The sequence below is a fragment of the Octopus sinensis genome, linkage group LG17, assembly GCF_006345805.1.
Source record: "Octopus sinensis linkage group LG17, ASM634580v1, whole genome shotgun sequence".
Taxonomy (NCBI): Eukaryota; Metazoa; Mollusca; class Cephalopoda; order Octopoda; family Octopodidae; genus Octopus; species Octopus sinensis.
In genome coordinates this window covers 18,219,468-18,245,315 of record NC_043013.1, presented here as the reverse complement: position 1 = coordinate 18,245,315, position 25,848 = coordinate 18,219,468, and the positions used below count along the sequence as shown (strand labels likewise).

Genomic DNA, 25,848 nt, shown 5'->3' with positions numbered 1-25,848 from the left:
CAAAATCACTTGCTTCCCAATCATGTGGTCTTGAGTTCAGTTCTACTCTGCAGCACCTTGAACAAGTGTCTACTCTAACCCCTCACTGACCAAAGCCTTGTGAGTGGATTTGGTAGATGGAAAGTGAAAGAATCCCATTATGTATGTGTGCGTGTGTTTGTGTGTACCCTTATCTCAAAATAACATAACGGTTGTTAATAAGCTTTATCATACAAGTGAGATTGTTTGCTTCCAGTCTTCCATGAAAAACCTGTCCAGTTATGGGAAAATATTTCTTCGCTTGGAAACAGTTGGCGACAGGAAGAGTATTAGACTGTAGAAAATCTGCCTCAACAAATTATTTTAATGTCCATTTTTAACGTCCATTTTTTCCAAGCTTGCATGGGTCAAATAGAATTTGTTTGAAGTAGATAGATCTTCTAAGACTAGATGTTTTTACTGATGCCATTTTGTTTCCAGCAAGGTAATACGTCTCCCTGGATGGATGCTTTCGGAGAAGACTGGAAAAAAAAATTGCACTTATTTACAACTATCATGCAGCATGAAAACAAGATGGCATAAACATACACAAACATGCATACCTGCATATGTATGCATGTATGCCTATGCATATACATATATGTGACGGGCTTCTTTCAGTTTGATGTTGTTCAATATTCAAACAATTGAAAGAGGGGAAGCAGTGTGACAATATATAAGCAAAAATATTTGTTAACTCTTCAGAATATAATTATTCATTAAGACTGGCTCCTGTGCAGGTGGCACATAAAAAGCACCATTTGAGCATGGCCGTTGCCAGTACCACCAAACTGGCTCTCGTGCCGGTGGCACGTAAAAGCACCCACTATACTCTCGGAGTGGTTGGCGTTAGGAAGGGCATCCAGCTGTAGAAACTCAGCCAGGTCAGATTGGAGTCTGGTTTGCCAGACCTCAGTCAAATCGTCCAACCCATGCTAGCATGGAAAGCAGACGTTAGACGAGGATGATGATGATGATATGATTAGTTGTCTAAAAAATCATTAGAAATTGCATTACATATTCATCTGTTGAGTTATACTCATAATGCGTTATATATTTATCAGTTCACATCTATAATCACAATATGTCCACTGGCGATGTCTGTTTTTTCTAGCAGGTCAAGTGACTGCCTAGAGACTCCATTTTTGGTTCATGGTTCCTATTATCTTATGCAGTTAGTCAGGCCAGCTGGAGCAGAGCAAACAAAATCAGGCGTTCCTTGAAGGTCACAGCCCAATGGCAGTAGTAATAGTAAGGTTTGAAATTACAAACATGTGGTCAGTTGTCCGGCATCGTCCTCAGCTCAACTGCACATGATTTTAAGCCTCACAGACTGTTTATGTTGAATAAATTTCGGTCTACTTGCACTGTTTCTGGCCAAGAGAGAGGGGGAAAAAAAACGTAAGACAAAAATAGAAAAAGGCCAGTAAAAAAAAATCAATAAAATATCTTAATTATAAACCTTCACACAGCAATACAAACAGTTTTTGTGGTGTTAAGAACAATTGCTCAGGAGATCATCATCATCATCATCATCACTGTCATCATCACCACCACCACCACCATCATCATCATCCTCGTCATTATTATCATCTTCAGAGGAGGAGGAGAAAGTAAGAGAAGAAGAACATTAATTATCGGACATCTCCTGGCATTCTTTGGAATGACGCCAATTCTTCTTGAACAAATGGCGCTGACAATAACTGAAGATATTCACTAGAAATCATTTATCAATTTTTCCTCCCCACCTCACCCAATCTTATCATCATCATCAGCGAAAACTTTAAACACATTTTAATAATTGCTTCTAACTATATATATATATATATATATGTGTGTGTGTGTGTGTGTGTGTGTGTGTGTGTGTATTTCTATGCATATGTATGAATGTTCATCCTGTATCTTATCTACATTATACCAAATTCTACCCCATTGGCTCCAATGATCTCATAGTTCTTTCTTCTTCATCCTGGTTTTGCTTTGTTGCTATTTTTGCTTTTGTTTTTTTTTATATCCTTTGTGTGTGTGTTTTCTTATTAAAATTGGAAAATTAGAAGAAATTAAAAAATTTTTTTTCAAACGTGTTTTTTTCAAAACAATATATATACTATTTTGAAAAGATATCATCATTATCATCATGAATTTTACTGCTGTTTTTTTCATGCTCGTATGGGTTGGAAGACTTCATGAGATAGTATCGTGTGACTAGATGCCCTCCCTGATGCTAACACTCAATTTAAAGTGGTGTATAAATTCCACTGGCATTCACACCTCAAGCAACTGAGCTGTAGGATATGTCTCATTTACAAAGAGCATAAATAATCTTAGCACTGCCAGAGTAGAGTCCATGTAAAGACAAACATACACACACACTCAGCCATATGCACATATATTTATGCATGCCCCCACACACACACATTTGTAGCACTTTCAATGGGTGACTTCTACCAGTTCCCTGAGCCACCCAAAGCTTTATAAGTGAATTTGGTCAACAGAAGCTGAAAGAAGTCTGTGAATTTGGTAGATAGAAACTGAAAGAAGTCTATGGCATTTATATATAAGATGGACTCTCCCGTCTGTTTCAGCATATGAGGATCCGACAACCCACACTTTCTTTGTCAGTCATGATTTGCTAAGAAGCCCACAGATGTTGTAAGTATAAGGATTACGGGTCTGTACAGGCAGTATATTGGCAGCTAGTTTTCTCGGTTGCCTTGTACCCCTTAGCCTGTTAATGTGTGTGTGTGTGTGTGAGAGAGAGAGAGAGAGAGAGAGAGAAAGTCTGTGTCTGTGTTTATGTGCATTTGAGTGTGAAGACTACAGAAACTAGTATACAAATACAGACACCAGAGCAGTCAAGAAAAGAGGAAAATATTATTGAGTATTGTAATCAATTGAGGTTTATCTGCAAATTCAACTTCTTTCTTTCCTCTACAAGTACCTCTATGTGTGTCCTCTTGAAGATTTCAGTGGCATTAGTATATGTGTGTAAATAGTTTGCATTTTATTGAAGTTGTAAAACTTTACAAATTGTTACTCAGTTTCACTCCAAAAGTTCACTTCTTTCTGATGACTGGTTACATGAAACTCTGAGTAAGTTTTGTGAACTTTTTCATTTACTATAAAACACTGTATTTTACTCTACCTTTGGGATTTGAGTATTATTTCCACCTTGTTTTGCACCTATGCTCTCACATACCTGTGTATGTGTAATATATATATATATGTATGTATGTCTATATACAAGAAAATATTCATCAATTCACTCTTCTAGTAATTAGCTTAGCATCACCCTCAATCTGAAACTAGCATAATAGATTCACTATTTACATTTATACATCTTATGTCTATTTTAATACTAACAAAATTATACCAGGTGACTAGAACTTACAACCTCAGTATTAATAGTACTATTAATAATAATAATGTGTTGAATTGTTGTTTGAGTGGATGGAGAAATAGCAAGCCAATCAAAGCTACAGGTATCTAGCCATGTGAGAATAAAGAATCTTCCTTATCCTACCCAGGGACAGAAATCAAACAGCAACAAATTTAAGTACCACTTGATACCCACCCGCCTTTAAGTCAGTTCAAAAACTTTAGGGCTGCTACAATCAACAATGGAGTGATGAAAGGTAGGTCTGGAGAGATTGTGGAGGTATTATCCACAAGAAATAAGATGGTGCGGTTCCTTAGCTGAACTCTCCACAGGCAAGAAACAAGGATACAAATTATTCTGTGTGAGTAACAGTGATGAGATGGGTGGAGTAAATATGCAGTTACCTGAAATAAAGTAATTGAGGTAATTAGTGTTTAATCACAGTATCTTCAAATGGTTCCATGGTTTTTGAAATAAATCTTGATAAACAATCAGCATGGTCTAATTTCTTGGATGGTATATACTCCATCTTGAAACCATAGTTTAATAATAGTACTGACTGGATGGAATTGTTTAATTTATGAGACCTCCCCATAAATCTGTTCTGTAAAAATATAAATGGTTTTTCCCCCCCTACTAAAAACAAGTCGTCAGACGAATTGAAGGAAAGAGTAAAAAATATTTTTCCTTAAGTTCTTCATCATCGTTTAACGTCCGTTCTCCATGCTAGCATGGGTTGGACGGTTCGACCGGGGATCTGGGAAGCCAGAAGGCTGCACCAGGCTCCGGTCTTATCTGGCAATGTTTCTACAGCTGGATGCCCTTCCTAACGCCAACCACCCCGTGAGTGTAGTGGGTGCTTTTTACGTGCCACCTGCACTGGTGCCAGGCGAGGCTGGCATCGGCCACGGTCGGATTGGTGCATTTTACGTGCCACCTGCATGGAAGCCAGTCGAGGCGGCACTGGCTTCGGCCACGATTCGGATGGTACTTTTTACGTGCCACCGACACGGAAGCCAGTCGAGGCGGTGCTGGCATCGGCCACGATTCGGATAGTGCTTTTTACGTATCTCCAGTCCAGGGGTCCTGGCATCTGTCAGGTGCCAGTCATAGGATTGGTTCAATTTCGATTCCGATTTCACTTGCCCCAACAGGTCTTCGCAAGCAAAGGGGGGGTTCTGTCTGATAAATTAGGTCTGTGTGCCAAGACGAAAGCATTTTTTCAAATAAAAGAAAAATGCCATACCAGTATTTAAACCAAAACAAATAGTACCCTTTGCAGTGATGATGCAAGTCAATGAAGAACTACAGAGACTAGAAAAGACTGGAGTTATCCAAAAAGTGAAATCTTCATCATCCTTTTATACTAAATTCAAAGACTCCCAGTGAGTATTGAACAGGGAACGTCTCTCACTGAAAATTTTCAATAACAATTTCACATGGTCTTTTTGGTAGAATGTAGTTACAGTATTTTGTGTTCTGCTGGGGATAATTTTCTTAAAAGTAGTAGTACCTTTTCATTGTCCATCCAATTTTTGTATTCCTCTTTGAAGATTTCCTCATATCTTTGGAAATATGCAGAAATAGTAATACCTTCTTCTGGGTTATAACTAAATTCTGTAATTCCATATTGTTGTTGTTGTAATTGCTGTTGCAACTGCACCACAAAGGCTGTCTTCTATGTTAACTAATTTTTCTTTGATTTTTGTATCAAAAGAAAATGTTAACATCTGACGTACGCTTTGAATAAACTCATCACCACTTTTATATCCATCTATACATTGGATATACAGATTTCATGAAGCAGGGATGGACACAACTCTCTTCACACTAACATACTTCAAATTACTCCACTAAACACGATACTCCAATAAATACAAACTCTCAATGATCTCAATGACTTCCACAAACACTCAACAACTCCTACAACTCCCTTCGTCTCAACCAATACGCTGTTCTTTATAAGAGTTCGGCTAGCCCATTCTTCCAATCCCACAGGGGTGTCATTGACTCTTGCCACAACAGTTTTTTATGTTCGGCTAGTCCATTCTTCCAGTCCCACAGGGATGCCAATGACTCTCGCCACAATAGTTTTTCATGTTAGGCTAGTCCATTCTTCCAATCCAACAGGGGTGTCAATAACTCTCACCACACCAGTTTTTCATATAAGGCAACAGATGATAGTTAGATGGGGCAAATCATGAGAATAGGGAAGATGATCAACCAGTTTAAAGCCACAGTCATGCGCAGCAGTCATTGAAACCAAGGATTTGTGTGCTGGAGCATTGTCCTGATGAAACCAGACACCTTTTGTCAGTTTTCCTGGATGTTTGGTCTTGATTACCTTTCATAATTGCCCTCAGCAAGTTGGCATAGTATTCTCTATTGATGGTGTGGCCCTTTTGAAGATAGTCAGTAGACACAATGCTTTTTGCACCCCAAAAAATTGAGGCCCTCACCTTTCCTGCAGATGAAACAACCTTGGCATTCTTTGGAGCAAGTGAGGAGAGGTATTTACACTACATGAATTGTCTCTTTGTCTCTGGCTCAAAGTGATGAAGCCAACATTCGTCCTGAATTAAGAAATGTTCAAGAAAACTGGCTGGGCCTGCCTGAGACAATGTCAGATTTTCCTGCACTTATCATCAGGTGTCAGAAGACGCGGCACCCATGGAACAGAAACTTTCATCATGCCAAGTTCATTGTGCAGAAAATTCTCAACTCTCTCCCAGGATATGCTAATAGCATTGGCTATTTGATTTATAGTCAATTGCCTATCATCTATCACTATGTTGTGAAACTGATCAATATTTTCCTCAGTGGTGGATGTTGCAGGACATCCAGACCTTGGGTTAGATTCTAGACCCTCCCTTCCCCTCCTAAATTCCGCTGCCTACTTTTGCACTGTTGATAAAATTAGAATATCATCGCTTAGTATAGCAACCATGTCAGCATGAATGTCTTGGGGGATGAACCCTTTTCCTATAGGTTCTTGGTAGCACCATGATGCCAAATTTTGTTGGTTTTCAAGGGAAGTCGCTACTAGTTACATTTGAAGTCTTCTTTGAGCAGTAAGATGTCAGTTTACCTGGAAAGAAACAATGCAGTTATTATTAAGAAGTGTTGAAATTAATACATGCAAGATTTCTGAACTCTGGCATCACTCCTTCAAAGTCAGCCTATGAAGTTTTCAGCCCACCTTCATATTCTCACCAAGAAACAAGGCAGAAAGTTGTAAATACGAAATCCTTTCCTGATGAAGAATATACCATCCAGCAAAGATTAATGATTGTGAATTCAAAGTAAGAGCCAGATAGACTCAGAGAAAAAGGATAATCTGGAGAACAAAGGCATGGAAACTAAAGGAATCTCCAATAGATTGTAGATTCAGGGAAATTCTCAATGACACAAATGATAGTGGAAAGGAGAAGATTGAAACTTTTAGGGGTCAGCTGGAATTTCCTATGAGAAAACCTGCTGAAGGCTACAAATCATATCTGTAGCTGATGAAAGGACTTGGCTAGATGAGAGGTGGAATGCTCTGGTCAATAGAGTCAAAAAATCTATGAGATTTTCATGCTTATTTCTAGAAGGACATTGTAGGGTAGGTGTGAGAGGCTGCATCTGATTGGTTTAAATATAAAACAGGAAGAATATTTAGGCTAGAAATGGCCAGTTCAAATGCTAAAGGGTTAACAGTATTATGGTAGATAGAGGAATTTAAAATATGAAGAGAGGAAATCTACTTAGTCCATTAGGAATTACTGCTGAGATACTTAAAATTTCTGGTGGAATTTGTTACAGGCTAATCACCTGCATGGCCAATTAGGTTGTGCAGGAAAGTATCACACTAATAACTGGTTTAGTAGCATCATTGGGAACTGCTGAAAGTGCAAAGAAAATCCATTAGAAAAAGGAAGCTACCATGTAGCTAACTGATGGATCAGGTTATAAAAGTTAAAAAGAAAGTTATTGCAAAACTGATTTGGAATAGGATTAACCTGGGTGAGATGCAGTTCAGCATCATACCAGGAAAAGGTACCACCAATGCCACTAGTGACACAAGTACAGGAAAAGTATTCAGCTAGAAGTAAGTCCCTATATTTAGCATTCATCGGCAAGAAGAAGGCCTTTGTAATGCGCAAGAGAGTAAGTGGTACTGGTATGGACATATCAAAGGTGGCAAGCTGGCAGAACCGTTAGCACGGCGGGTGAAATGCCTAGCGGTATTTCGTCTGCCGTTACGTTCTGAGTTCAAAATTCCGCCGAGGTCAACTTTGCCTTTCATCCTTTCAGGGTCGATTAAATAAGTACCAGTTATGCACTGTGGTTGATGTAATCGACTTAATCCATTTGTCTGTCCTTGTTTGCCCCCTCTGTGTTTAGCCCCTTGTGGGTAGTAAAGAAATAGGTATTTCATCTTTTTTAAGGCAGAGAGCTGGCAGAAACATTAGCACGCCAGGCGAAATGCTTAGCTGTATTTCGTCTGCCGTTATGTTCTGAGTTCAAATCCCGCTGAGGTCGACTGTGCCTGTCATCCTTTCGGGGTCGATAAAATTAAGTACCAGTTACGCACTGGGGTCGATGTAATCGACTTAATCCATTTGTCTGTCCTTGTTTGTCCGCTCTGTGTTTAGCCTTTTGTAGGTAGTAAAGAAATAGGTATGGGCATATCATGTGTATGAATGATGACAACTTCAGAAGTGATGAATGCTTAAAGTGAAGGTAACCTGTGGAAGAGTGATGCCCAGCAAGATTTGTAATGAAGTGATGGAGATTGATCTCGAGATATTGCATTTCATGAAGGAGCTTATGAGATATGTTTATTGGTGAAATCACAGTGCCAGACAATGGTTAGACATATGTTTTGTGTATTTATGAAACTTTGAGTAGACTTGAATCAACTGCTATTCATCTGTGAATATAAATTTCAGTACAAGGTTTTCAGTACACTTTCTTTTCATTTGTACAGATATATATATAAACACACATAAATACATATGAGTGCATGTATGAATATACAAATTTATGTATTTCAATACTGCTTGCCTTTGATGTGTATAGAATTGAATTGTAAGTATACATGAGATGGACAAGATCAATGTTGTATATTACACACACACACAAATAGATGGATAGATAGATAGATAGATAGATAGATAGATAGATAGCCAGACAGACAGATAGATCAATAGATAGATAGACAGACAGACAGATAGATAGATCGATCAATGGATAGATAGATAGATAGATAGATAGACAGATAAACAGGTAGGCAGGCAGGCAGACAGGCAGAAAAACAGCATTTGTACAGCATATTACAACATTTCTGTGAAACAGTTTCAATAGCGTAAGGCTTTATATATATTTATGTATAAAGAAATGTGTAGATTTTACAAATGGTAATGTTATGCATATCGACCAGACATTTTGTTATGTTTTCATATCTCTCCATACTTCTGTGTGTGTTTGTGAAGATACACACACACACAGTCATATACATCCATTGTAATCAACATCATCTCAGATCGGTTGTCATGCTCCAACTCAGTTCCTATTCAGAGTTCCTGCCCTCCAGGGGAGAGTTTCAGAGGACTGTGTCTTTCTTGTGCATTCCATTTTGGGCAGGGTTTCTATGGCATATGTATGTGCATATGTATACACGTGCATGCGTGTATATTTATATATGCATGCATGTATATACATTTACATATATAACATGCTTACAAGGACATGCTGGAAAGTTCCTGACTTTAAGGGTATCACAGAGGGCCTAGTCAGAAGCTCAACTTTCCAAGTTATTTCACAGGGTTTAAGAAAACTGAAGGACCACTGAAGTAAGTGAGTGAATCTGAGAGGAGAATATGTTGAGTAAAATCATAAACTCATCCTCCTGTATTTTCTTTTCCCCAAAGCCAGGAACCCTTCAGCATCCCCTCGTATATATGTAAATGTATGTACCTACATGTAAGAGTGGCTGTGTGGTAAGTAGCTTGCTAACCAACCACATGGTTCCGGGTTCAGTCCCACTGTGTGGCATCTTGGGCAAGTGTCATCTACTATAACCCGGGCCGACCAATGCCTTGTGAGTGGATTTGGTAGGCGGAAACTGAAAGAAGCCTGTCATATATATATATATATATGTGTGTTTGTGTGTCTGTGTTTGTCCCCCTAGCATTGCTTGACAACCGATGCTGGTGTGTTTACGTCCCTGTCACTTAGCGGTTCGGCAAAAGAGACCGATAGCATAAATACTGGGCTTACAAAGAATAAGTCCCGGGGTCGATTTGCTCGACTAAAGGCGGTGCTCCAGCATGGCCGCAGTCAAATGACTGAAATAAGTAAAAGAGTATATCATTCAAAATTGATGTACACACACACACACAAACTCACAAACTTGTACTCTCAATCACATACACAGAGACACAGATTTCCACACTCAGGTGTCCACACAGATGCACAATCATACAGGAAGTATTGAAAACTTTTTTGATGATGCATAACAAACTTTTATAGGCATGGTTGTGTGGTAAGAAGCTTGCTTCCCAACCACATGGTTTTGGGTTCAGTCCCATGTCTTGGGCAAGTGTCTTCTTTAGCCTCAGGTCAGCCAAAGCCTTGTGACTGGATTTGGTAGACGGAAACTAAAAGAAGCCTGTCATGTGTGTGTGTGTGTGTGTGTATGCGCGCGCATGCATGTGTGTCTTTGTTTATGTGTTTGTCCCCCGACAATTAATGTTGGTTAGTTTGAGTCCCCATAACTTAGTGGTTCGACAAAAGTGATTAATAGAATAAGTATCAGGTTAAACAAATAAGTACTAGGGTGAATTCTTTCAACTAAAAATTTTTCAAGGTGGTGCTCCAGCATGGCCCCAATCGAACGACTGTAACAGGTAAAAAAAACAAGAAAAGGTAACAGATTCATATTTCTCATACATTCTAGCTTTATGACCTCAAACTCCTCTCCTCTCTGTCTCTCTCTCACCATCTTACACTCTCTCTCTGTATCTCCCATTTACTCACACTATCTCACCCTCACTCGCACACTTCACCTATCCTTGAGTCACCCTATATATGCCTATTTTATGCTCAGTCCAGCTCCCTACCAGCACTCAATCACTCATTCTCTCTCTAATTCTTCTATCATTTCAGTAAACTGTTCCGCCAGACCTCAGCCATTATATTTCCTTCTGTTATTCAACAAACAGTTGAACACACTTCCCAGAATGCCACACATACCACTTCAAACGGCTACAGGTGAATCAACCAAAACAATTGGTTTTTTATTTTTTTCAAAATTTTGATTTATCTGAATTTTTTATTCAAACTTTGAAACAGTGATGATGATGATGATGATGTATGTGTGTGTGTGTGTGCATAGATCTCTATGATAATATTTAGACAATAATAAATAATAGCCATATATATATATATATATATATATATATATATATAGAACAAAACATGAAATTGGACATTTTTGGTATTTATTCACCATTACATGTTTCATTTCTGAATAGGAATTACAGAGTTTTACATGTTAGGTAAGCATATAAGGAATTTCGTAATAGAAATTCTTCAGATAGAGAAATTAAACAATAACAATTAATATATTATTTAATTTCTCTGTCTGAAGAATTTCTAATAAGAAATTCCTTATATGTCTATCCAACATGTAATACTTCGTAATTCCTATTAACAAATGAAACACATGTAATGAAGATATAAATAATACCAAAATAAATTCCATTCTCCTGTTTTGTTATACAATAACTTTGCAAATAATATTTCCCTAATTCTCAATTTTTATATATTTTTTGAACTAACATACAGCAGCAACTGAGACTACATATTCAATTGTAATAATAGAATAACCAAATGTGCTTCAAGAGGAAACAGCTTGAATTTACCCTAACTACCTATACTATATGTGTGTGTTAGTTTGTGTGTGTCTGTGTGTGTGTGCTAATGTATATATATATATTATTATCATCATTGTATGGCCATTATCCATGCTGGCATGGGTTGAACAGTTTGACAGGTTCAGAGAGCAGCAGCCCTGCGCCATGCTGCAGTGGCAGCTTTGGCATGGTTTCTACAGCTGGATGCCCTTCCTCATGCCAACCACTTTACAGTATGTATTGGGTGCTTTTTTCATACCACCAGGACTAGTGGCTTGAAAACAAGTAACTCGAAAGGCAGAAAAAGAACAGGGAAAAAGGGAAAAGGCAAAACTCCCTCTACTAAATGTGGTGGGGAGTACTTGAGGTGGGAGAGAGCATTATGCTAAGTGTTGAAACATGAAAGCACATCTGAGCTTTTTAGCATGTGTGATCTTAGTAAGCAAAAAAGTAGCTCATAACTTTGTTCAGGCTGTTTAATTGTTCAATGGGGAAAAAAGGATTATTACCTTGCTTCGAAAAGGTGAGGGTTGATAAAATGAAGGGCACCAGGACATAGAAAATCTATCTCTTCAATTCAATTTTGTCTGGCCCAAGCAAGCATAGAAAAATGGATATTAAAATGGTGCCAGTGACACATAAACAGAATCCATGCTGGTGACATGTAAGAAACACACAGTACACTCTGTAAAGTGGTTGGCATTAGGAAGGGCATCCAGCCATAAAAAGCAAACCAACACAGATGCCTGGGGGCTGGTGCTGCTCTCCAGCTTACAAACTCTGGTCAAACTGTCTGACCATATGGACCCTGGTTCTCAACTAGGATCCCTATGGTACTTGGAGGCCTATATAAGATTTTGGTGTTAAGATTTACGTGCAATAAACTAGTTATGTTTCTACAATACACAAAATATGTTTTTACACAATTCCTAAAAATATTTAATCATAAAAATATAACAGGTGTTTTTAGACATCAAATGGTTATGAAAGTCCCACCCACTGAATAAAATAGAATTCAAAGGGGTCCATAAGTAAAAAAATGGTTGAGAGCTAGCATTGTAAATGGACATTAAATGATGATGATATATATATATATATATATATATATATATATCTGTAAATGTAATATGTGACAATTATTCGGTAGCCAAGATAAAACTCTGAGTTTCGGATGCCAAGGTGGAAATTCACACCACCATCTCTTCAGTTATCCAGCCATCGGAAAAACGCTATGAAAAATGACCTGGTCCATATTGAATTCTTCTGCGTGGTAGAGTCCTCAACCAATATCTGGTGATTATCCAAAAAAAAGCTCTATTAGCTCTTAGGGAAGAATAGCGGCATTCGGGAGGTAATTTACCACACAGAAGAATTCAATATGGACCAGGTCATTTTTCAAAGCATTTTTCCAATGGCTGGATAACTGAAGAGATGGTGGTGTGAATTTCCACCTCGGCATCTGAAACTCAGAGTTTTATCTTGGCTACCGAATAATTGTCACATATTATATTTACAAATAAATTCCTCTATTTACATAATATTGAGGTCTCTTTCTTTCTTTTGTTATCTTACCATTTTTACCAATATATATATATATATATATATATATGAAGGGAAGTCAAAAATTCTCCACACTTTCACCATTACATGTCTTTATTATTGCCTCACTGTCTTCTGCATATGCGTGCATATAGTTGGTACTATTGTGGTCACGTGATCAAAGCTTGAGCCTGATTGCACCATTTTCCTTTCTGGCTCTACAGTGTAAGCATGTCCACTCTGCTAGCGATATGCACCAAAGAAGAACAAAGAGCAGTGATCCGATTTCTCTGGTCGGAAGGTGTGTCAGGTGCCGAAATTCATCAGAAGCTTTTAGCAGAATATGGGGTCAGTGCACTACCATGTAGAAGTGTGTATGAGTGGATCGAGAAGTTTAAAAGTGGTTGGACAAGCATGAAACGTGAAGAGGGTGCAAGACGCCCATCAACCTCCACCACTGATGAGAAGATTCAGCAAGCTCAAGAGAAGATGGGGAACCGGTGAGTTATCATCGATGAGGTAGACATTCCCTACAGATTAGTCATGGTTCTGCCTATCAAATTATCCAAGATGCTCCCAGCTTCCATAAGGTCTGTGCACGTTGGGTGCCAAGAGAGCTTACTGCAGAGCACAAGCACAAACACCTTGAGATCTGCCAACATTTACTTGATCGCTACAACAATGAGGGCAAGGAATTTTTGAGCAGAATAGTCACAGGAGATGAAACATGGGTCCGTCATTATGAGGTATTATTACATTAGCATCCTCATCTTTTAATGGCTGTTTTTCGTGCTGGTATGGGTTGGATGGTTCAACAGAAATCATTGAGCCAGAGGACTACACTGAACTCCAGTATCTTCTTTGACATTTCTATGACTGGATGTCCTTTCTACTGTCAGCCACTTTACAGTATGTACTGACTGCTTTTTTCCATGGTACTAGCACGAGTGAAGTTACCAAATAATGTGCAAGACAAGATCCTCCGACTGAGTTAGAGTGCAGTATTGAGGGAGGTAGTTTTATGCCAAGTGTTGAAAGGTTAAAGTATGATGGAGGTACAGGAACAGGTGTCTTGCTGTAGAGGAGATACATGACTAACCTACCTGGAAAGAAAGTGAAAAGATGATGATGAGGTATGCCCTTGAGGTACACAAAAGTGAAAATAAGAGAGAAGTGGAACAGGATTGGACAGTGGGGGGTGAAAAGGGCATTCAGTGGAAAACAAACTGGTAAGGGATGACATTGATTAAAGAATAGTGGTTTCATGGAAAGTGATAACTGGTAGTACAAAAGTGTAATGAAATGTATGCAGTTCTGATCTCATATAATTACAGCAGCAGAAGAAAAGGTGCCCTAGTCAGAAGAGTGATGGAAGAGTGGGTGTTGGGAAGATTAGTTGTGGTGCAGAGACTTGACAGACACAGATTGAGTGCAGGGGCATAGATATAAACAATATGCTTTTAGGACCACTTTTTTGCTGAGAAGGACAGGTCTTCTCAAGCACAGCAAGTCACCAATTATTTCAATCCTTAATCATCTTCTCCATGAGGCTCAACATTCTGAATTCCTTGAATAAAGTAAAAAAATTTCAATATATTATTCAGAGTAAATATTTAACAGCTGGAGTTGTTGTTCTAAGAGTATTCCATTACTTAGACTGTCTCTGGTCAGTGTCCAATGACAATCTTCAAACAAGGACAGCTGTTAAACACTCTGATTCAGTATTTGTGGTGGTTCATTTTACTGACTTCCAGTTTGTCTTGCACATGTGAGAGTGATCTACAGATTATTTAGCAATACATTTGGCTGTTCAGTTGAGTCCAGTAGCTGTCTTACTAAAATTACTTAGGAAATATTTATTAATCAGCTCCATTTCTCATATATGAAATGTCTACTGTTCTGGTAAGGAGGTAGTGTTTCTTGTAATTATAGTGACCATAGTAATTGGCATAAAGAGCACATTTTCTAGAGTATAGATCGATCAGAGTTGCTAGTATTATTGTACTTTAAGATGCCATATATATCTTGACAATGTTGTAGTGTTTCTGTTGTTTTTCTTTGCGTTTAAATGTAGACTTATGTTTCCAGTACCAGATCCTGAAACTGCTCTCATACACTCTGCTATAAGATTTAGAGTCGTGTGTCTTCAGAAACGTGAGACAATTGATTGTTAGATTAGGGTCTGAGCGTTACATAAATTTCAAAGGGGACATAACTCTATTTTAATGATTACAGTTATCTCCCCTGTTGGCTAAGTTTACAAAATGTATGTCTTATAGTTGACTCCAGGTTCCTCGACATTTATGAAAGATATTTCCTCTGGTTAAGCAAAGTAAGTAGTGAGTAATGCCCTCCCAAACGAAAGCTATGAATATTAATTTAACACATGCAATGAAATATATAACTCAATGTTAAACAGGCATAATTTCTCTGATCCCTTGGGCCCAGTATGTGTGTGTGTGTGTGTAATGTGTATGTATGTATGCACAATTGTGTATATATTTGTATGTGCCCTAGTCTAGACATTACTTGATAGTTGTAAATAAGTATCATCATTATACAAGTGAGGTCATTCATTTCCAGTCTTCCACAGAAAATATGGGATGTTTTCGGTTTGAACGGCAGTGTTTTCTAGCGGTGTCATATGAAATTGTCACCCATAATTATGACCCTAGTATCGATCTATTGCATTTCAATCTGTTTTAGGGTTAGGGTTACGGGTGGGGGGAAGGCTATCTTTTTTTCTTCACAAATGTAAATAAACCCAATCATCATCATCATCATTGTTTAACGTCCGCTTTCCATGCTAGCATGGGTTGGACGGTTCAACTGGGGTCTGGGAAGCCCAAAGGCTGCACCAGGCCAGTCAGATCTGACAGTGTTTCTACAGCTGGATGCCCTTCCTAACGCTAACCACTCCGTGAGTGTAGTGGGTACTTTTTATGTGCCACCGACACAGGTGCCAGACGAGGCTGGCGAACGGCCACGCTCAGATGGTGCTTTTTACGTGCCACCGGCACGGAGGCCAGGCAAGGCTGGCACGGCCATGATCGGATGGTGTTTGTTACGTGCCACCAGCACGGAGGCCAGTCGATACGGTGCTGGCTATGGCCACATTCGGATTGTTCTCTTATGTGCCACTGGCGCTGATACCACAAACTACAAATTCCATTGATGTTGATTGATTTCGATTTTTTGATTCTTTGATTTTCACTTGCCTCAACAGGTCTTCACAAGTAGAGTTATATGTCCCAAGAAGGAAGGTATGCACAGGTGGACTGACTACGACCCATGTAGGGGCCACGAGTTATGGCCTCACTTGTCCTTTACACATCCATCGGAGCATACTGGTTTCATTTCTTGCAAGCTTATGCATATCCTCAGCAGTCACAGTCCATGTTTCACTGCCATGTAGCATGGCTGTTCGTACACATGTGTCATACAGTCTGCCTTTTACTCTGAGCGAGAGGCCTTTTGTCACCAGCAGAGGTAAAAGCTCTCTGAACTTTGCCCAGGCTATTCTTACTCTAGTGTATTCTTACACTTTCGGCACACCCGCCCCCGCTACTGACTTGATCACCTAGGTAACAGAAACTATCAACTATTTCTAGTTTTTCTCACTGGAATGTGGCGGAAGATGGTCTCTGCGCATTTTCAGTGTTTATTGCTCCTGAGCATCTGCCACATACAAAAACTATATTCCTAGTTAGCCTTCCTTTGACATTGCTGCACCTCTTATGTGTCCATAGCTTACACTTGGTGCATCTTATAGAGTTCCTACCTACACCTTTTCTACAGATCGAGCAGGGCCATCTACCTGAAGGCGTTTGAGATTTGTCTACCTTCCTACTTATTAGGACTTTGGTTTTAGCTAGGTTGACTCTAAGGCCCTTCGATTCTAATTCTTGCTTCCACGTCTGAAACTTCTCCTCCAGTTCTGATAGTGATTCAGCAATTAGAGCAAGGTCATCAGCATAGAGGAGCTCTCAGGGGCATCCTGTCTTGAATTCCTCCGTTATTGCCTGGAGGACTATGATAAATAGGAGGGGGCTGAGGACTGAACCTTGGTGGACCCCAACCTCTACCCGGAATTCTTCACTGTACTCGTTGCCAACCCTCACCTTACTAACAGCGTCCCTGTACATGGCACGCACAGCTCTCACTAACCATTCATCTATCCCTAGTTTCCTCATTGACCACCAGATAAGAGAACGGGGGACCCTTTCAAAGGCTTTCTCCAAGACAATGAAAGCCAGGTACAGAGTTTTATTTTTGGCTAGGTATTTCTCCTGCAGCTGTCTCACCAGAAATATGGCATCGGTGGTGCTTTTCCCTGGCACGAAACCAAACTGCATCTCGTCCAGGTTGACTCTCTCCCTAATCAGTTGGGCTATGACCCTTTCCGTAACCTTCATTACCTGATCCAACAGCTTGATACCTCTGTAATTACTTGTATCTAGGGCGTCACCTTTACCTTTGTAGCAGTTGACTATTATGCTACTACACCAGTCATTGGGTATGACTCCTTCGTGTATCACCTGGTTAACTATACGGGTGACTAGGCTATAGCCGACACTACCAGATATTTTGAGCATCTCAGCAGTAATTCCTGATGGGCCTGGGGCTTTCCCTGTCTTCATACTTCTAATTGCCTTAACTACCATGGAACTGTCAACTCGGATAGCTGGTCCCTCTATTCGGCAGACTCTCTTTATCCCATTCATTCCCTTTGTTGAGCATCTTTTCATAGTGGCATCTCCAAACCTCTCTCTTTGCATCCTCATTTAGCGCAAGTGAACCATCATCCATGCGAACACATTTCTCTCCTACCACATCATGATTCTCTCTCACACACTGTCTTGCAACACGAAACACCTCAAGTCTTGGGTCCTCACAGTGCAGAACATTGACAAATCTTTTCTTATCTACTTCCCCTCTGGCTAAATATACCTGTCTCCTAGCTTCTCTTTTCACAATCTGATACAATTCCCTACTACCGCCATTCCTCCAGTCCTTCCAAGCCTGTCTCTTGTCTCTAATAGCCCTGTCTACAACATTGTTCCACCACCACATATAATCAAATGATTATATACTAACCCATGCCGGTGGCACGTAAAAAGCACCATCCGTTCGTGGCCATTTGCCAGCTCTGTCTGGCACCTGTGCGGGTGGCATGTAAAAAGCACCCACTACACTCACGGAGTGGTTGGCGTTAGGAAGGGCATCCAGCCGTAGAAACACTGCCAGATTTGACTGGGCCTGATGAAGCCTTCTGGCTTCACAGACCCCAGTAGAACCGTCCAACCCATGCTAGCATGGAAAACGGACGCTAAACGATGATGATGATGATGATGATGATGAATATATATATATATATAATTGGTACTCTTTCATTTACAACAATGAGGATTCAAGTTGATCCAATCAACAGAACAGCCAGAACAACCTGCTCATTAAATTAATATGCAAGTAGCTGAGCACTCTACAGCACACTTACCCTTAACAAAGTTCTCAAGGAAATCCAGTGTGACGCAAGATGTGACAAAGCTGGCCCTTTGGAATACTGCTACTTCTCATTTTTGCCAGCTGAGTAAACTGGAGCAATGTGAAATAAAATGTTTTGCTTAAGGACACGGTGCATTGCTGAGAATTGCACTCACAAACTTACAATTGTGAGCCAAAGACCCTTACCACTAAACCATATGCCTTCACACACGCACACACACACATATTAGAGAAGATATTTGCAAAGTTCGAGTGGCATTCATTATCTTGGCTGGTGGTTTCAATAATGATGTTGAGCAGTATTATGATGGCTTTTCTGGAGTACATGGTAGCTATGGACACAGCTCTAGGAATGAGGTGGAATTAAGGCTTCTTGAGTTCTGCGATACAAATGAACTAACCCTCTGTAACACAAACTTCAGCAAATCGACTTGCTACTTGATCACCCTCCATTCAAACAAGCCAGGCAGATTTTATACTCATTAAGAAATATGGTAGATAGAAGGTTGTAAATATTAAGTAGTAGGTACAAGGGGCATATATATATATATATATATATATATATTCTTTTATTCTTTTACTTGTTTCAGTCATTTGACTGTGGCCATGCTGGAACACCGCCTTTTAGTCGAGTAGATCGGCCCTAGGATTTATTCTTTGTAAGCCTAGTACTTATTCTATTGGTCTCTTATGCCGAACTGCTAAGTTACGGGGACATAAACACACCAGCATCAGTTGTCAAGCGATGTTGTGGGGACAAACACAGACATACAAACATGCACACACACACACACACACACACACACATATAAATATATACATATATACAACGAGCTTCTTTCAGCTTCCATCTACCATATTCACTCACAAGGCTTTGGTCGGCCCGAGGCTATAGTAGAAGACACTTGCCCAAGGTGCCACGCAGTGGGACTGAACCCGGAACCATGTGGTTCGTAAACGAGTTACTTACCACACAGCCATGCCTATATATATATATATATAGATAGATAGATAGATAGATAAATAGATAAATAGATAGATAGATAAATAGATAAATAGATAGATAGATAAGATAGATAGATTAGCAGGTAAAAATATATTTACCTGCTAATTAAGAGCTCATATTAAATATTTGTAGGGACACCATATTTTGTTATACAACCATAATATACTACAAAGTATATTAAATGCTTTACTAGTCAATATTGTTAGCGATGCTATTAAATCACTTTTTAAGGTTATGTCTACAGATTTTCTATAGAAATTCTAGCCAGCTTGGATTTGTTATGATGCTTCATATCTAAATACACCTAATGTAAACAATGCAAGTGAGGATGAAAAAATAGGTAATTGGTTTATATGAGCTCAGTTAATAATAGGTTGTGAAGCTCCAACATCATCATCATTTCATATTTGACTTCCATGCTGGCATGAGTTGGACAATTAGACTGGCCCCAACAGGTTGGTAAGTGCCATCTTGCCCCAATGTTTGAAGCTCTTCCTAATGCCAAACACTTTGCAAAGTGCACTGGATGCATTTTTCATGGAACCAGTTATAGTGAAGTCACCTTGTAACTTTTAAGACTAAAGTGCAGCCAGATTAGAAAAGGGGAATAAGAGAGAAGGTGGTGACTTCAGGCAATGCGTTTAGAAGTTAAAATATGAGAGTAGGAGCAGGTTTATTGTTGTAAGAGGGTGTCGGTGGAGAGGGTAACAGAAAGGAAAGGTAATTTGGATCTCCAACTTAATATGGAGGTTGTGTTAGAATACAGAATACTGTGTTATTTACCTTGAGAGAATCTCTCGTAAGGACTTGTGGTGCATAAGAAGCACTCGAAATTAAATTGTTGACTGAGGCACAGGAGTGGCTGCGTGGTAAGTGGCTTTCTTACCAACCACACGGTTCTGGGTTCAGTCCCACTGCATGGCACCTTGGGCAAGTATCTTCTACTATAGCCTCAGGCTGACCAAAGCCTTGGGAGTGGATTTGGTAGACAGAAACTGAAAGATTTGATTTATTCAACTAAAGGTGATGCTCCAGCATGGCCACATTCAAATGATTGAAACAAATAAAAGAACATATTTCACCTGTTCCATTCCCAAAATGCAATTCTCCCTCTTCATTATTCATATTCACTCCCACTAGCTTCATTCCTATTTGACTTGAGTTCTCTACAAGAACACACCATTTTCTATATCTCTCTATTATATTTGTCCCTTCCAAGACAATCACTCAAACGCCTAGTTTTGTTATTTCTCATTTTCCCAGAGTTGCTATTGGGTCAATAGTATTGTATTTTTGTTATATTTATTTTGGTTTTAAAAAAAAAAATTTTTTTTTTTATTTTCTGCCCCAGTCACTGTACCACTCCCTAGCAACCTTTTCTGATGTTTGTTGATGCCACTGTTCTTAGCAGTACTATCTAAAGATGTTGAAATCACAGCAATCCCTTACAGCCAGCTGATGAAGAAAAATCTTCCATTTGTTTTGTTTAAGTTATCCATTTTTGTCATTTATGCCTGATGTCTTTTATTCGCAGACACACACAGGCACATATATATACATACACGTTTACACACACTAACACATACATGTATCTGAGCATATGTGTACATATATATATATGTCCACATACACACACACCCATACACCCATACATACATACATACTACTCTATCGCTCTCTTTGTTACTTTCTCATTTATCACTCACCCACTCTGCTGTTAGCTTACTTCCGAACTATTGTACGATGCCCCTCCAACCACACCACCTATGTCATGAGGGATAGCATTGGAGTTACCCAGTCAGTCCCAAATTACTAATGTCCATCACTCTTTGTCTTACCATTGTCCATCTTTATTCCTATTCATCACTTTCTCTTATTTCCATTACTTCATCTTGTCCCCTTCTGCCTTTCTCTCTTCAATTCCCCATCTACCTACCAACCTACCAACAGCAAATATACAGCTAGCTATCTTTCTTTATCTCTCTCTCTCTCTCTCTCTCTCTCTCTTCCATTACTCTTTCACCTATCACCCTCTCATTCCTATCCCCCAGGTTTCCTCCCATCAATTTCCCTCTTTATACCCTCTCAGTGAACAGAAGCAATATAAAGTAAAACAGAGTGCATGGCAAGTCTCGGCCAGGCTATTCTGTGAAGCGATTGGCTTAAGAAGGGCATCGAGCCAAAGAGGAGTATGACACATGTGGGACACACAAGCGGAATGTGGTCGCTGAACTGTCCAGGAGGAAGTAACTCCAAATAAGAACCGCTTCAGTCTGTGATGACCTGTCCAACCTTTGCCAGAATAAAAATGGTGATGTAAACTATTCACGACGACGATGATGATGATGATGTATGAATATACGTAAACACACACACACATGTATGTACATATACAAATGAAATATACATGTGCATGTTACTGCGTGTGTGTGTGTAAAATATATGCATACATTATCTATGTATATATATATATATGTGTGTGTGTGTGTATATATATATACACACACACACACACATACATATATAAACATATGCATGTGCACAAATATATATGTATACATACATATATATATATAGATAGACGGACAGATATATATATATATATATATTTACACACATACATATTTATCATCATCATCATCATCATCGTTTAACGTCCGCTTTCCATGCTAGCATGGGTTGATATATATATATATATATATATATATATATATATATATATATATAAGAGAGAGAGAGAGAGAGAGAGAGAGAGACACACACATTTACATTATATATATATATATATAGACGCATACACATTTACATAATATATATATATACGATATATGTACTATATCTACATGTGTATATACACATATACATATTTATAAATAAATAACACATATACATACACATATAATTAATAATTATATATATTTATATTTATATATATATATATATATTTGTGTGTGTGTATGTGTGTGTGTCTTTATATTAGTAAAACAGTAGTGTTAGTGTTTATGATTGGTTCGGACACTGGCTTCTGTGATCTGGCATTCATCCCAGATATATTTTGGCAAAGCAGTCTCTTACAGTTTGATAGAGAAGCTGGCGTTAAACGGACAATTGACCAGAAGTAAGATTATTATGTATAGCATCTGCAAAGTATGGTCACTGTAGAGAGGGACTTGTTTACCATGTGGGACCGACTTCTGGAGGTAATCAGGTGTGTAGATTTACATGCATGTGTGTGTGCGTGTTTGTATATTTATAAACATACATACATGTATGTGGTTTGTGTGTATGTAAACACACATATACATACATGCATACATACATACATACATATATATATACATTCATATGCATTTGTATATGTATGTATGTGCATACGTATATGCATATATATGTTTGTAAGCGTCTGTGTGCGTGCGTGCATGTGTGTCGGATTGTCTGTTTCATTGCAACGGACTGTATATTTATGTGTATATGTGTGTATATAACTATATTTATCGGTCTGCATGTATGTACATATGCATACAGAAGAATGTATGTATAAAATTTGTGGTCATACATATGTATGTTGTTTATTATCATCTTATATTTAAAAACTTAAAGCTCCAAATTATATATATACCCTCTTCCCTTACACACACACACTATACACACACACACACTCACACATATATATACTGTAGGACAGATGTACTATTATTAAGTATTACATATTTGCATTTGTGAAATATTCCTCTATTTTGTAACATCTTCCTTCTATCACTCTTTATTTTTCTTTCCTTCTCTCTCTCTCTCTCTCTCTCTCTCTCTCTTATATAAATACATCTTTATTATTTCTTTCTCTCCCCCTTATTGTATCCTTTCTCTGCCACCATCCTTTTATAATATAATATGACCTCATCTTTCATTCTCTCTCTCTCTCTTTTTCTCTCTTTTTATCTATCTCTCTGTCTATCTATCTATCCATTTATTTATCTCTGTCTATCTCCTCATCTTCTCTTATGCAATCTTTTCGTTTCTCTTTCTATGATTACTTTAGTATCTCTTTCCTTCTGTCTTTCCCTCTCCGACTCTCCTGTTTTTCTTATACAATCAGCTGACTTTCTATTTTGAATTTTAACCTCTCTCTTTCACATTCTCTCTTTCTCTCTCTCTCTCTATATATATATATATGTGTGTATGTATGTATGTATGTATGTATGAACTAACTAAATGAATATGCCCATCCAATTTTCTTATAAAGGGTACTTTTGGCTGGAAGCAGATACTTTGAGTCTATATAGTTGGGTATATATGCGGCTGTGTGAGATATACATATATATATATACATATATATATATATATATATATATATATATATATATATATATATATATATATATATATGTATACACTCACGCACACACGTATTTACTGGCACAGGCATAGCTGTGTAGTAAGAAGTTTACTTCCTAACCACATGGTTTCAGGTTCAGTCCCACCTGTGTGACACCTTGGACAAGTGTCTTCTACTATAGACCTGGGCCAACCAAAGCCTTGTGAATGAATTTGGTAAATGGAAACTTAAAGAAGCTTGTCATTAATGTATGTATGTATGTATGTATGTTTGTGTATATGTATGTATGTATGTGTGTGTGTTTGTGTGTATATGTATTTGTCTGTGTGTGTATGTGTGTGTACATCTGTGTATGTGTGTGCATCTGTGTATGTGTGTGTACATGTGTGCATATGTGTGTGTGTGTGTGTGTACATGTGTGCATCTGTGTGTGTGTATGTGTGTGAGATAGTCGTAAACGGATGTCACCATCATGGAAGCAGTGTCCTTCATTTCCAGTCTTCCACGAAAACATGTCTGGTGATGGGAAGTATAACCATTACTTTGAAACAGGTTTGGCTTAGCAACAGGAACGGCATCTCAACAAATTCCATCTGATCCATGCAAGCATGGAAACGTGGATGATGAATGGTGATATATATAGTTTGATATATAGTTTGATAAGTGCAGTGCATGAAAGTCTCAGCCCATGTAAAAAATATGTACTCTTTGGTATTGAGTTCTAGTCCCCAAACATGCATGTGTGCATGTGAGTGTGTGTGTGTGTGTGCGTGCATGCAGCTTTTACCTTTTTCCATTCATGAAGGTTTTTTTTAACCTGACATATATTTTTATTTATAGCTTTATCTACTTTGTTTTTTACTGTTACAAATAATTTGTGTGTGTGTGTGTGTCTATCTATCTATCTATCTATATATATATATATATATATATATATATATATATATATATATATATACATGCCACAGTAAGCATATAAATGTGAAACAAGATGGAAAAAATAGTACTCAAATACTGGAGGTAGAGTAATATGTTTGATTAATAAAGCTGCAAAGACATTGCAAAAACTATTACTCAGATTTTCACGACAAACACGAACATGAAACTCTGAGTAACAGTTTTTGTGATGCCTTTGCAACTTTATTAATATATATATATATATATAAGTTGCCTTACAGCTGTACAATTGTTTCACTAAGTTCTTGTATTTCTTCAGAGGCTAAACTCATGTGTATATGTAAGCATGTGTGTAGCAATATTTCTGCTCAGAGCAGCTAGAGAGAGTCATCCTGCCATCTTGTAGGAAGGTGCTGAAATCCTCATGATTTCTAGCTGGCAGTTAAAGTGAATGTCTTGCAAGTTGCAAGATAAATTACATCACCCCATTTGACTGTATAATTTCACATATATTTTTTCCATGCTAGCATGGATTAGATGCATATACCAAAGGGCTTTGTTTTGCTGATGGATGCTTTCCTATCACTAACCTTTACCTGTTTTTCAAGTAAGAAAGTCTCTTATTTTTTGCATCTTTCAAAGTGCAACGCCAGCAAAGGATGTGTTGACAAAGGAAGTGACTACAGTGTCACTACTCAGCAATTTTCAAAGAAGTGCAAGTCTAAACAATCGCACACATGTATAAACACATGCACACACACACATGTACAAATACATGCATGCACGTATACACACACTAACACATGCACATACACACATGTACAAATACATGCATGCACACACACACACACATACACACACACACACAAACACATGCACATACACACATGTACAAATACATGCATGCATGCACACACACACTAACACATGCACATACACACATGTACAAATACATGCATGCACACACACACACACATACACACACACACACACATGCACACATAGACATGTACAAATATATGCATGCACACACACACACACACAAAACACTATAAACTGCTTTGATCCCTAATGAACTTAGATAAACTGACCAACCCCTTCACTGGGTCTGCCTACTCAACCCATCCCATCACCATTACCACTTTGTCCCTCCTCCTATTCACATTAATACCTGTCATTACTCTTCCCCTTCCAAGATTGTTCTGTCTATTATCCTCTCCATTACCATTTTCTTACAATAAATCTGTTTCATACATCATGGGGCTCTCTT

General features: G+C 38.4%; 1 protein-coding gene and 1 long non-coding RNA gene across 3 annotated transcripts in view; one reads left to right on the top strand and one right to left on the bottom strand.

Annotated features, from left to right (window-relative positions):
• Positions 1 to 25,848, top strand: part of LOC115221061 (GRAM domain-containing protein 2B-like) — a 230,812-nt gene that overhangs the window by 51,606 nt on the left and 153,358 nt on the right. For both annotated transcript variants that reach the window (XM_036510419.1, XM_036510418.1), the window contains one exon: positions 10,550 to 10,654. In XM_036510419.1, coding sequence (XP_036366312.1) covers positions 10,550 to 10,654 — 105 coding nt within the window. The remainder of the gene's footprint in view (positions 1 to 10,549; positions 10,655 to 25,848) is intronic.
• On the bottom strand, positions 6,415 to 25,759 carry LOC118766739. Its single transcript, XR_005002645.1, has 3 exons — positions 25,750 to 25,759; positions 18,683 to 18,688; positions 6,415 to 6,544 (listed from the first exon to the last, which is right to left on the bottom strand). It is a non-coding gene; the product is annotated as an uncharacterized LOC118766739 (long non-coding RNA).